The following is a 13,577-nucleotide window of genomic DNA, read 5'->3' as shown; positions in this document are numbered from 1 at the left end:
ACCCCCCCCGCCACCCCCCAACAAAAAAAAAATTGCATTGAGCCCAGGTCAATTGAAAATTTCAAAATGGAGATTGATAGAGCTTTGGTAGACAAAGAGAACTAAGGGTTACAAAACCAAAGCTAGCAACGGGGTTAAGATACAGATCAACTATGATCTAATTGAATGGTGGAGCAGCTGAATGGCCAGCCCCTGTTCTTGGGTTACTATGGCCAGAATCTTTGGGTATATGAGCAGGGGTGGGACCTGCTCGCCAACACATAAAATGACGCGCTGTGACGTTGGGCATGCATCCTGACGTCCCTGTGTGTCATTCAGATCTTCAGTTCAGTGGGCGCACAGCCGACTCTGGTGCGCGCCCGCCGAACTATCAAAGGCAAATTAAGGCCATTTAAATAGTAATTGAAATACTTAACGGAGCTGCCTTTCCAACGGTTGGCAGGCAGGCGAAGAGCCCGGGCGGCCTTCACGTTTATCATGAAACCTCATCCTCAGGTGGGATGAGGTTTCATGAAGTGTTTATAAATTGAATAAAAATTTTAATTGAAGTTCATTGACATGCCTCAGCTCCTGTGGCACTGTCACATGAGGGGACATGTCTTAAAATTTTTTTTTTCTTTATTAAAATTTTTAAAAATCAAACTAATCTTCCTGAGGCAGCTCTGTGCCTCGGAGATTTCTGCGCTCTTCTGCGCGCAGGCCCCAACTCACCGTACACCCCCCGCCCGCAAAGGGAGCACTCAACACTTCCGGGTGTGCATCGTACTGGGCGGGCCTTAATTGGCCTGCCCACATAAAATGGCAGCGCGCAGCCAATCATGAGTGGCGATCGGCTGCGCACCCGCCCACGCCCACCCAACCCCGCCCCCCAACGGGAAGAAAATTCTCCACCAAATATTCACTCTGCTTAACCTACACCATTTCAAAAGTAAAAATGTGTGCTTTGTTTAGCATCTAAATTTTCAAATGTGTAATGTAAACAAATGCCAGTCTGTGAGTAAACCGAGGTCACTAATTGCAAAAGGCATGAAGAAATTAGGGATTCAGTCATTTTGTCTGCAAACCTTCATGCCCAATATCAGTTTCTACAGGGCCCTATCCCAGAATTTCACAAACCTTTTTGTTAAACATTCATTCCCCATCCCAGTCATTCATATCTTGCATGTGCCTATGATTTTAAGCTCACCAATTTGTTGACATTTTTATTTAAGCACAATATGTTGCTGTCAATTATCTAATCAATCAGGGGAGATGGTGGCATAGTGTTAATGTCACTAAACTAGTAGTCCAGAGGCCCAGGCAAATGTTTTGGGGGCAAGGTTTCACCCAGGGTGAGAGAAGGAAAGATATAAAGGCCTGATTGATCAAGGAAAGAAGGAACATGCCAAGTCTCTAGAAGTTCATGGCAAATGGATAACATTAGGACTTTTACCACATGGTTTAGACAAGAACTCAACATTTTATTGGGCACTTTGTATTAAAGGGAACTTTTACAGGTATAATTAAGCCCTGTCAATATATCACCCAGGGCCACCACTGAAAAAAGGGTGTAAAGGATGAGATTTGGAAGGCCTCAGTGCAATAGGTGGTAGAGGGAAATTGTGAAGAGTAAATCCATGCTAACATTCTTGGTTAGTTTGAGAAGTTGTGAAGATGTGAGGCACTGATAAGAAAAGAAGGGAGAAAGAAAGAACTGTTTGTGCATGTCAGCCATCCTTCCTGACCTGGCCTGGTACTTGCTACGGCTGTATGACTTTCACCATCTTAAACTCTGATTCAACACAATATACCCACTATATTGGTTGGGATTTTTTTTTCTTTATTCTTTCATGGGCTGTGGGTGTTGCTGACAAGGTTAGCATTTGTTGCTTATCCCTAACTGCCCTTGGACTGAGTGGCTTGCTAGGCCATTTCAGAGGGCAATTAAGAGTCAACCACATTGCCGTGGGCCTGGAGTCACTTGTAAGCCAGACCAAGTAAGGACGGCAGATTTCCTACCCTAAAGGATATTAGTGAACCAGATGGGTTTTCAGCAATGGTTTCGTAGTCGTCATCAGACTTTTAATTCCAGATTTTTATTGGTGTGATTCGAACCCAGGTCCCCTGAGCATTACCCTGGGTCACTGGATTACCATCCCAGTGACAATACCACTATGCCACCACCTCCTCCCTCTAATTAAGGTATTAGTCTCTGGAAACAGAGCTAATGGAATGATTATTCTTGGGTGATGATGACTGTACCTAGCTCAAAGGGGCCTTGGTCAGGCGAAGCCTCTACAGCAATGGGACAGAGTTGTTAATTTGGCCAGCTAATAAATTGTTTGTAAAGGCTATCCAGTATAAGTGGTTTAATTCCTCATCATACTATTGTACCATAGGGATGTTCACTAAAATAATTTCTATTCTACTTCTACGCACCAACTTATGCATTTCAGCAAGCAACCTAATTAAGCAAGGTTCGCTGAAAACCCTAACACAGCTCTGAAGTATGGTTATTTGTTTTATATATCTACCCAGTTGCTTTTCCATTGTTGAAGAGGCCTCGTCTGACCAAGGCTAGGTACAGCCATCATCACCCAAGAGTAACCAAACCACTGGCTTTGTTTCAAGAGACAACATCTTGAGCAGTTTTCAGCTAAACAAAATATACAGCACCAGTCTATTTCTTTATCTATTTCAAGTTGACTACTAAATATATGTTTATTCTAAGCATATTTCTAATTTCTAACAGCTCCCCCCACTTTCTAAGAAGCAGTGTTTTTGAAGGCTTACACATCAGTAACATACATTTGATAATCTTTTATCATTTATAGCCTGAAAATTAAATAGAAATGCAAATGATTAATAAATAAAATTAAGTATTTTAGCTTATAAGAATGAGAACACGTTCTGTTTGAGAGACACAGGCTGGGATTTTCCAGCGTCGCCGCAGTGGCGCGGATGGGGTGAGCCATTCAAATCTCTGTTGACTTCGGCAGAACTGGAAGATCCCGCCAATGAGAGGGACTGGAAAATCCCGCCCACAGTGTCAGAATCAATGCTCCCAGATTGAATAGAATGCAGCATCTCGAATCTGCATCACTTCTAACTGCAGAAGAGTATGCCGTGCTGCACCAGGGTGAAATTTTGGCATTGCACATTTCGTGTAACTTCTCTCAAGTAAATTGTCAGATGTTCAATGTTGGGCCTGTGCCCATTTGAACTGAATTAATTGAGTCTGTCCAAATTGTGTAACCAGCTGAAGCATCCATTCTTCTCTTTCCCAATCAATCAGCTTTTTACTTTACCATGTATTCCTTACATGCATTGTACACAACTCATTAAGTCGATACTATTCTAAGCAAAGGTGTAACACTGCTGTAATAAAACAGCAAAATCAGTTTTGATCTTGTTTGATCAATTTGCACTGCATTTGTACTGGTCAAAAGAATCTGAATGAGAATGAGTTTGTACTGTGCAAATTCAGCATGTTACTGATAATCCACATACTACACCTTTTAATAAGGAAGCTCCACCAGCTTATGACAGAAACACAAAACGATTTACAGCATAGAAGGAGGCTCACTGTGCCTATGCCAGCCAAAAAGGAGCTTTCCAGTCTCACCCTACTTTCCGGCTCTTGGCCTGAGGCCTGTAGGTTGCAATATCTGGAGTGTGTATCCAAGTGTTTTCTTTTAAATATGACGAGGGTTTCTGCCTCTCCCACCTTTTAGGCAGTGAATTTCAAACTGCCACCACCCTCTGTGTAGGGAAAAATAAACCTCTAATGTTCCTCTAATTATTCCACCTATTACATTAAATCTATGCCCCTGGTAATTGACCTCACAGCTAATGGAAATAGGTCATTCCTATCCACTGCATCTAGACTCTTCACAATTTTATACACTCAATTGAATCTCCCCCTAGGCTCCTGTGTTCCAAAAAAAAAACAAGCTCCACCTACCCAATCTTTCCTGATAGCTAAAATTCTCCGATCCTGACAGCAACCTTGTAAATCTCTTCTGTATCCTCTCTAGATCTTCATGTGATGGTCTAACCATGTGAATATTTTAATCATTTTGGCTGCCAAACAAATTGGTAGAAAAACTCTAATTATTCACTTGAATGAATGCAGCTTCATCCCTTTACTCCTCTAATTCAATTATATTGGGGACGTGCTACCAGAAGAGGCAGAGCTGGTAGCTTTGGCACTTTGCTTTCATTGCAGCCCTTCCTCGCTGTGCCTCCTTGATAATCTTGTTTGGGAAATTCTGCCCTACCCTAAATAAGATATGGCAAGTAGGCTTAACAGACATCTTTTAAATATAGAATATTATGGATACTTTTCAATCAAGAGTTGGTTTGTTTTCAATAACCGCTTGACATGAAATCAGTTTTGTTACATATCCATATTATTTTCTGTTGATAAATCTAAGTAAAGAATCCAGGCCAGCAGTACAGGTCACCACTAAGATTTAAAATGGCTATAACAGTGGTTCACTTTCACAGTGACATACAGTACCATTGTTTACATTAACAACATGGCACTGCTGAATGGTAAGAAACAGCAGTACAAAGCTATAAATCATGCACTGAGCTCTAGGATTAGCTTGTGAGCCTTATCGTAAAATGAAATGAAATCGGAGTAAAATAATCTATATTTTATGGAACTTCTGAGTTTTTTAATTGTAGGCTGGCATTTCTCAGTCCTGCCTTTCCGCCCAAAGTCAATGGATGTTTGGCTGCCTCTCTGAATTCCCAGCCGTAGTGTTTTTAAAAAACAATCCCAGCATATTTTGGATTGTGGTAGCTAAAATTTTAAAGGATGTATTATCCAAACCTGAACTTCTAATGCTGTGTTCACACTGTAGCTACAAGTCTTGAGCAGGCAACTTTTAAAATTTGTTTTACGGGATGTGGGTGTCGTGGGCCAGGCCAGCATTTATTGCCCAACCCTAATTACCCTTAAGGAGGTGATGGTGAGTTGCTTTCTTGAACAGCTGCAGTCCATGTGGTGTAGGTACACCACAGTGCTGTTAGGGAGGGAGTTCCAGGATTTTGACCCAGCGACAGTGAAGGAATGGCGATATATTTCCAAGTCAGGATGGTGTGTGACTTGGAAGGGAAATTGCAGGTGATGCTCTTCCCATGCATCTGCTGCCCTTGTCCTTCCTGATGGTCGCGGTCATGGATTTGGAAGGTGCTGACTAAGGAGCCTTGGTGGGTTTCTGCAGTGTATCTTGTATATAGTATGCATTGCTGCCACTGCATTGGTGATGGAGGGAGTGAATGTTTGTGAAAGGGATGCCAATAAAGTGTGCTGCTTTGTCCTGGATGGTGTCAAACTTCTTGTTTTGTTGGAACAGCACTCATCCAGGCAAATGGAGAGTGTTCCATCACACTCCTGACTTGTGCTTTGTAGGTGGTGGACAGGCTTTGGGGAGTCAGGAGGTGAGTTACTTGTCATAGGATTCCTAGCCTTATATTTGTGGCTAGTACAGTTCAGTTTCTGATCAATGCTAACTCCCAGGTTGTTGATAGTGGGAGATTCATCAATAGCAACACCATTGAATGTCATGGGGTGATGGTTAGATTCTCTCGTTGGAGTATGCTTTCCAGCCAGGCAGTACCCCATTTACATTGCCTGGCACCTGTATTGCTGAAATTCAAATTCCTCTGCTCTGGAAAGATCCATGTTGTTTATTTTTTCTTCATTAATTGGAGTTAGGGTTAAAAATTGTCCAGGACTCCCAAGAGTGTCTTGGTTGCTATTAAACCCAGTTTGACATTGCACTGTAATTATGCCACGTTTGTCAAACTCAAGTGATGCAAGACTACCAATCAAGGCGATCTTGTGCTGCTTGCCTCTTAGGCAGGTCAAGTTCTGATCTGTATCTGTACTAAAATTTTACCTCTGTGAAGCAAAGATAAAAATTGAGAAGTTTTTTTGCACTAATATTAAATAGATTCTGCATCAAGAATGTATTTCAGAATTAAGATGGTTATCTCTGTATTTTGTTTTTTTTTTAATTAGAAATTTTCAGAATTATTTTGTGAATGTATACGATGAAAGATGTGCTGCTTGCAATTTTATTCAAAGCTGGAAAATAATTTAAGCAGACTAAAGATAAATCTACCACCAGCTCCTTGCTCTTTAATGGAATTGTTAAAATTGCATCTAAAAAAATGCTCTTTGTTTTATTTTCAGGCCTTGAGTTTGCTTACTCAGCTGCCCCCAAGTCTATGCAAAGTGCTATCATGGGCCTGTTCTTTTTCTTTACTGGAGTTGGTTCCTTTGTTGGTTCAGGACTTCTAGCCCTAGTATCTGTGGATTGGATTGGTTGGATGAACTGCAAGAGTGATTTTGGTAAGCAAGTGTGGTTTTGTGTAAATAAATTAGAATTATGAAAAATCACTATTTCATCAGAAAAAAGATTGTTTTGAAGTGTTTGATACTCGAATTCAAACAAGCATGCCCCTGCCTTGAACACAATGAATTCCTCTTAATTCTTGGTACAGGAGCATTCTTAATTAATACATTTTCACTATATAAAAAATTAATTTGAGATGAAGTCAAATCATTAGTTTAATTTACCTTGCCCAATTTCTTGGATTCCTTAAAAGGTTGAATTGTTTTATTTCCTTGACTTTGATTAAGGGTGACTCACCCATTCATAGTGCTACTAAATTGTTTTAAAAACTACGTTGGCTGCTTTAGTCTGTAAGCACTCTGATCTGTATGAATATCAACTATTTTGAAGAAAGGTTTGCAACATCGTAAGGTTGCAATAAATCCAATAAACAGATTACTACAAATAGGATACATATCTCTCTAAAAGTTGAACACAGGAAAAGGTACAGTTCATAAACTGCTGTTAAAATCATTTGGGAGGGAGAAGATAGCTCTATAAAAATGTGACATTGTTTGGAAAAGCTAACTTCATATAACACAATCAGCCTGAATAAATTAGCCCTACAACTTTAAGCAACCATTTCATATCAACCATTGAAAGGGGGCTTGAAAATTTGTGACACCACAAAGGTGCATAGGTGATGTTACTTAGCTGCAAAATTCCCTTCTGACAATAATTAGATGCTGGTGTAGCCTATTTAATTGAAGGACTGCATGATTTTATTTTTCTACTATGGCTTTTTTTTAAGTACTAAACTGTTTTACAAAGGAATAGTAGAATTTTATCTGGTACATTCTGTGTACATGAACATTTTGCAACTTTTTGTGGGGGAGGCGATGATTTAGTGGTTTTGTCGTTGGACTAGCAATCCAGAGACCCCAGGGTAATGCTCTGGGGACCCGGGTTCGAAGCCCAGCAGATGGTGGAATTTGAATTCAATGAAAACCTGGAACTTAAAGTCTAATGATGTCGATTGTTGTAAAGACCCACCTACTTCACTAATGTCTTTTAGAGAAGGAAATGGTCCATGCGTTTGACTCTTAAATGCCCTCGGAAATGGCTAGCAAGTCACTTAGTTGTATCAAACCACTACAAAGTCACAAAAAAGGAATGAAACCTGACGGACCACTGGGCATCGACCTGGCACTGGAAAAGACCGTGGCAAACATAGCCCTGTCAACCCTGCAAAGTCCTTACTAACACCTGGGGACTGGTGAGAGCTGTCTCACATGGCAACATCCTGACATAGTCATCCTCATGGAATCATACCTTACAGATAATGTCCCAGACACCACCATCACCAAACCTGGATATGTCCTGTCCCACCGGCAGCAGAGTTGGCGGCACAATGGTATACAGTCAGGAGGGAAGTTGCCCTGGGAGTCCTCAACATCAATTTCAGACCCCATGAAGCCTCATGGCATCAGATCAAACATGGGCAAGGAAACCTCCTACTGATTACCATGTATCGCCCTCCCTCAGCTGAGGAATCAGTGCTCCTCCATGCAGAACACCACTTGGAGGAAGCACTGAGGGTGGAAGGGGCGCAAGCCGCAGAATGTACTCTGGGTTGGGGACTTCAATGTCCATCACCAAGAGTGGCTCGGTAGACTGGGTCAGCGACAGATGGTGAGGGAACCAACAAGAGGGAAAAACATACTTGACCTAATCCTCACCAACCTGCCTGCCGCAGGTGCATCTGTAAATGAGGAGTGATCACTACACGTTCGTTGTGGAGACAAAGTTCCGCCTTCACATTGAGGATACATTCCATTGTGTTGTCTGGCACTACCATCATCCTAAATGGGATAGATTTCGAACAGGTCTAGCAACTCAAGACTGGGCATCCATGTGGACCATCAGCAGCAGCAGCATTGTACTCAAACACTATCTGTAACCTCATGACTCGACATATCCCCCACTGTACCGTTACCATCAGGCCAGGGAATCAACCCTAGTTCAATGAAGAGTGCAGGATGATATGCCAGGAGCAGCACCGGGCATATCTAAAAATGAGGTGTTAACCTGGCGAAGCTATAACACAGGACTACTTGTGTGCCAAGCAGCATAAGCTGCAAGTGATAGAGCTAAGCAATCCTACAACCAACGATCACATCTTAGCTCTGCAGTCCTGCCACATCCAGTTGTGAATGGTGGTGGGCAATTAAACATCTCACTTGAGGAGGAGACTCCACAAATATCCCTATCCTCAATGATGGGGGAGCCCAGCACATGAGTACAGTTACAACACTGGCATCTACCCGACAATGTGGAAAATTGCCCAGGTGTGTCCTGTACTCAGGCCAATTACCGCCCCATCAGTCTACTCTTGATCATCAGTAAAGTAACGGAAGGGGTCATCAACAGTGCTATCACGCGCACTTACTTAGCAATAACCTGTTCTCTGATGCCTAGTTTGGGTTCTGCCAGTGCCACTCAGCTCCTGACCTCAATACAGCCTTGGTTCAAACAGACAGAAGAACTAAACTCCCAAGGTGAGGTGAGAATGACTGCCCTTGACATCAAGGCTGCATTTGACTGAGTGTGGCATCAAGGAGCCCTAGCAAAATTGGAGTCAATGGGAATCAGGGAAAACACTCTGCTGGTTGGATTCATACCTAGCACAAAGGAAGATGGTTGTGGCTGTTGTAGGTCAGTCATCTCAGCTCCAGAACATCACTGCAGAAGTTCCTCAGGGTAGTGTCCTAGGCCCAACCATCTTCAGCTACTTCATCAATGACCTCCCTTCCATCATAAAGTCAGAAGTGAGAATGTTCACTGGTGATTGCACAATGTTTAGCACCATTCATGACTCCTCAGATACTGAACAAGTCCACATCCAAATGCAGCCAGACCTGGGGCAATATCCAGGCTTGGGCTAACAAGTGGCAAGTAATATTCGTGCCACACAAGTGCCAGGCAATGACCATCTCCAACAAGAGAGAATCTATCCATCGCTCCTTGACGTTCAGTGGCATTACCATCACTGAATCCCCTATCAACATCCTGGGGGTTACCATTGACCAGAAACTGAACTGGACTAGCCATATAAATACTGTTGCTACAAAAGCAGGTCAGAGGCAAGGAATCCTGCAGTGAGTAACTCACCTCCTGACACCCCAAAGCCTATCCACCATCTACAAGGCACAAGTCAGGAGTGTGATGGAATATTTCCCACTTGCCTGGATGAGTGCAGCTCCCACAACCCTCAAGAAGCTTGACACCATCCAGGACAAAGCAGCGCGCTTGATTGGCACCCCATCCACAAACATTCACTCCCTCCACTACCAATGCATAGTAGCAGCAATGTGTACATCTACAAGATGCACTGCAGGAATTCATCAAGGCTTCTTAGAAAGTAACTTCCAAATCCACGACCACTACCATCTAGAAGTACAAGGGCAGCAGATAGATGGGAACACCACCAACTGGAAGACCCGCCCCCTCCCCCAAGTCGCTCACCATTCTGGCTTGAAAATATACCACCATTCCTTCACTGTCGCTGGGTCAGAATTCTGGAACTTCCTTCCTAGCTGCACCGTGGGTGCATCTACACCACATGGACTGCAGCGGTTCAAGAAGGCAGTCCACCACCACCTTCTCAAGGGCAACTAGGGATGGGCAATAAATGCTGGCCCAGCCAGCGAAGCCCACTGCTGTGAATGAATTAAAAAAAAATCTTTTGCAAAGGCAGATATTGTATCCCTGTTTGTATTCAGCCTGAATGTACAAAATTAAAGTTTCCTGCAAGCTTTTTAAAAAATTACAAATGGTAAAATTCTTATCTGCTTATGTTTGGAACCTGAGGACAGGATTCAGTCATTTCATCCTACCACTCCTCCCCATTCACATCCTTACTTATTGGTTAATCATACCTTGTTTTTGACATCTCAACTGATTCTGTACCTGTGGTCTTCAGGGGCAGTGCACTTCATACTCTCAACCATTGTAGATTTGTTTTTAAACCGGTTTCGCTCCACCTCTAATATTATGACCATTTTGTCACTAGTTTTATTTTAATTAGTATTAGGAACTGTAAGTATAGCTTGTGTCTACATCAAGGTTTAAGTTCTTTATATATAATTTACACAAAACCTGGGTATCTGATGGCTAACACCAGCTTTTCCTCCCACTTTCTGTCCTGCCTTTTTTTTTAAACTCTTTTAAACTGAATTAATTATGGCTCACTGCCAAAGTGGTGTTGGAGCATTGTAGGCAGCTAGTAGACTTATGGTCAATACATAAAACAGCTGTTACTGCTAAGCCTTCAAGGGTAGCATATAACCTACTCTTACACTCAGTCTGGATTCTTCAAGGCCAGGCGAATGTAGCTTTATAGTTTTTGTTGGTGAAGTCACGTTCATTGTATAAAACCAACAACATTGCATAGGAGGGTTGGAGTAGAGAAAAGGAAAGAGAGGATAAAATTTACTGCCCTATACTGAGGTGATCCCTGGATGTCCCAATAGATGATTCACATTGGGCACACCTTTACTGTTAGAACTCCGTTACTGATGCTTCTTTTAGTCGTGAATGAAATAGTATTATAAGTTAATTATAGGCATTTGAGTTGCTTGTGTGCAATGGCTGCTTAACTAAATTGCCACACATGTAGTCTTGTCTAGCTTTCCAAAGCAGTGGAATAGGTCGATTTCATATCTAGTTAACAAGATGTATAATAGAACAGTAAGGTACAACTATTTCAATATACCATTGTTTTTCAATATACCATTGTTTTTCAATATGCGAAATAAAAACACATGTATTACCCTCTCCAGAGGAACTCTTACTGCTGTCGGATGCCAGCAGGTGACATCTAGGGAACCTATCTGAGATGCTTACTTATAAATCAACCGTCTCACCAAAGTATTGTGACAAATTATCTATCTTCCTAAAAAATGAATGAGACTGATCGGGAATGCGAATGATCTCTAATGTCTAGCTGAAATGTTTGATGTACACTTTGGCAGTCTATCATTATGCCTTTTCATTTGTAATGATCAGCACTTCCAAGTGACGTGGAATTTGCATTACGGTTGCCTGTCAATCATATTGTGAAAAGCTGTATAAATTTATGCTTTCCCCATATCTTTCTCATTTATCTGAACCTCTAGGATAATTGACAACAGGTCAATAAGTCTACTAGATATAAATCTGTTTGGCACAGTGGAGTTTGGCCTGTTCAGCACTGTTTGAAAATTCTACGTTGGCTATGCAAAGTTGGAGTGGATGTTTTTTAATACATTATAAATGGGCAGATCATTAGTAGCTACTTAGAGATGCAGTGAAGTGATTCAGAATAGGTTAATTATTGTTTAGTTTCTACTGATTCATGAATCCTTTACATTCACCTCTTCTCATTGCAAAAAGATTGAGACTCCTTAAAGTTGTAAGGCAGTAACACTGAGATTATGACTGTTCTAATAGCAATGAGGTGGACCGATGGTTGATATCTGGTAGGTTCAGTTTGGACATTCTATTAGTCAGCAGGACAAATAATTTTTAATAGTCATTGAAAAAGCAAAGAAAAAATTGGGGTGCATATTAAAAAGACAGTTTAGCCCTGTTTTGTATTGAAGACTAAAGGTGTACAAATTAAATATAATCCTTGTTTCTAATATAGACCCTTTGCATTAAAGTACAACAATCCCACAGGATCCTGAGTCAATGGAAGTTTAAACTTGGCGCAGCTGAGGAGTAAGCAAATTATTCTCAGTATTTAAATCTTAGACTAGTTATCTCCCATCTTTATGTATTTATATTTTCCCATTTGGATTGAGGAAACATTAAGAATGCCCTATATGTGCTGTTGTTTTTAAGGCTACTTTGAAATCTTATTTCAAAAATATGAAATATTTTACAAGTAGGAATCATGAAGACTTGCATAAGATATAAACTAGTAGGCTGTTGAATTATGCTTTCACTAGACTTTTTACTAAACCCAATCCTTGCACTAATGATATCACTCTGGCTACTACCAGTGACTGATATTCACTGATCAGTGCCTAAGAAATTAAATCCAACTAGATCAAAATTGATCCAAAAGGCTAGGGATGCAAAAAGTAGAAGACTTTCATAACACATATGGGCTGTAGGGCAAGAAGTTAGGTAAATTACAACAAAATATGAAACGTGTGTAAATGAATCCAAGAGAAAACCTTGAATGCTCATAAACTCTCAATTTGATGAAGGGTTTTACAAATTTATACATGGTAAATGAAGGATATTAGAAAATATTGGTTTATTAACAATAATAATAGAAAGTTGAAATCTGCAGACAGAAATAGCTGATTTGTTTTTTGCATTTATCTTTATGCAAGAAGAGAAGGCAAAATTGTCCTTAGATTTTCAGGAATAGCAAAAGATGAGAGAGCTCATCTATGCAAATAAAAAGGTTAGATGTCCTTAAAATAATGCTTGGTTCAAGAAACTTGGACAATAAGTTTTAAAGATTGTTGAAGCTGAAATTAATGAGGGTCTAACTGAGTTTTTTTAAAAGTTTTCTAAATGCATGAGAGACTTCAGGTTTCATCAGTGTGAACACATTATTTAGAAAGAAGCTAGGACAGACCTGGAATCTATAGGGCAATGCGTTCAACATCCGTTGAAATGAAAGCTTTTGGGGAAAATGTTTCCAGAGGTGTTGCAGCTTGGAAAGGCAAAGCTTATTAAAGAATTTAGCGTGAATTATGGAAACGGAAATCCTGAACTCCAATTGAAATTTGGCGTTTTGTCGAAATTGTTATTGACCGAGTGAAGCACAGGCAATATACCTGACTTTATAATAAAAGCAAAATACTGCGGATGCTGGAAATCTAGAACAAAAACAAAAATACCTGGAAAAACTCAGCAGGTCTGACAGCATCTACGGAGAGGAATACAGTTGATATTTCGAGTCCGTATGATGAAGGGTCATATGGACTCGAAACGACACTTGACTTTATAGCTGATTTTCAAAAAGCACTTAACAGCATTTCAACCGGTCTTAGTAGCATCTAGATCTTTAAGTAACTAGACCAAGACATGGCAGATTCAAAGGCCTGGATTTCTCTTTTTCAATAACAGTAAATTCTGAGAAGTTTGCTACTATTGATAGATGCAACAGCACTGCAACTTCAGGCAAGCTCATTTACACAAATCAGAAGCTACTGTGTGCCTGAATGAATTCCAAAGGAGCGCATGCTG

The 13,577-nt window shown here is 40.9% G+C and overlaps 1 protein-coding gene across 1 annotated transcript in view; it reads left to right on the top strand.

Annotated features, from left to right (window-relative positions):
* slc15a4 (solute carrier family 15 member 4) overlaps nt 1-13,577 on the top strand; it is an 89,707-nt gene that overhangs the window by 58,174 nt on the left and 17,956 nt on the right. The window contains exon 7 of the mRNA XM_078554110.1: nt 6,188-6,346. Coding sequence (XP_078410236.1) covers nt 6,188-6,346 — 159 coding nt within the window. The remainder of the gene's footprint in view (nt 1-6,187; nt 6,347-13,577) is intronic.

Source organism: Cetorhinus maximus, chromosome 12 (genome assembly GCF_964194155.1).
Source record: "Cetorhinus maximus chromosome 12, sCetMax3.hap1.1, whole genome shotgun sequence".
Classification (NCBI taxonomy): domain Eukaryota; kingdom Metazoa; phylum Chordata; class Chondrichthyes; order Lamniformes; family Cetorhinidae; genus Cetorhinus; species Cetorhinus maximus.
This window is presented reverse-complemented; position numbering and strand designations above follow the sequence as displayed.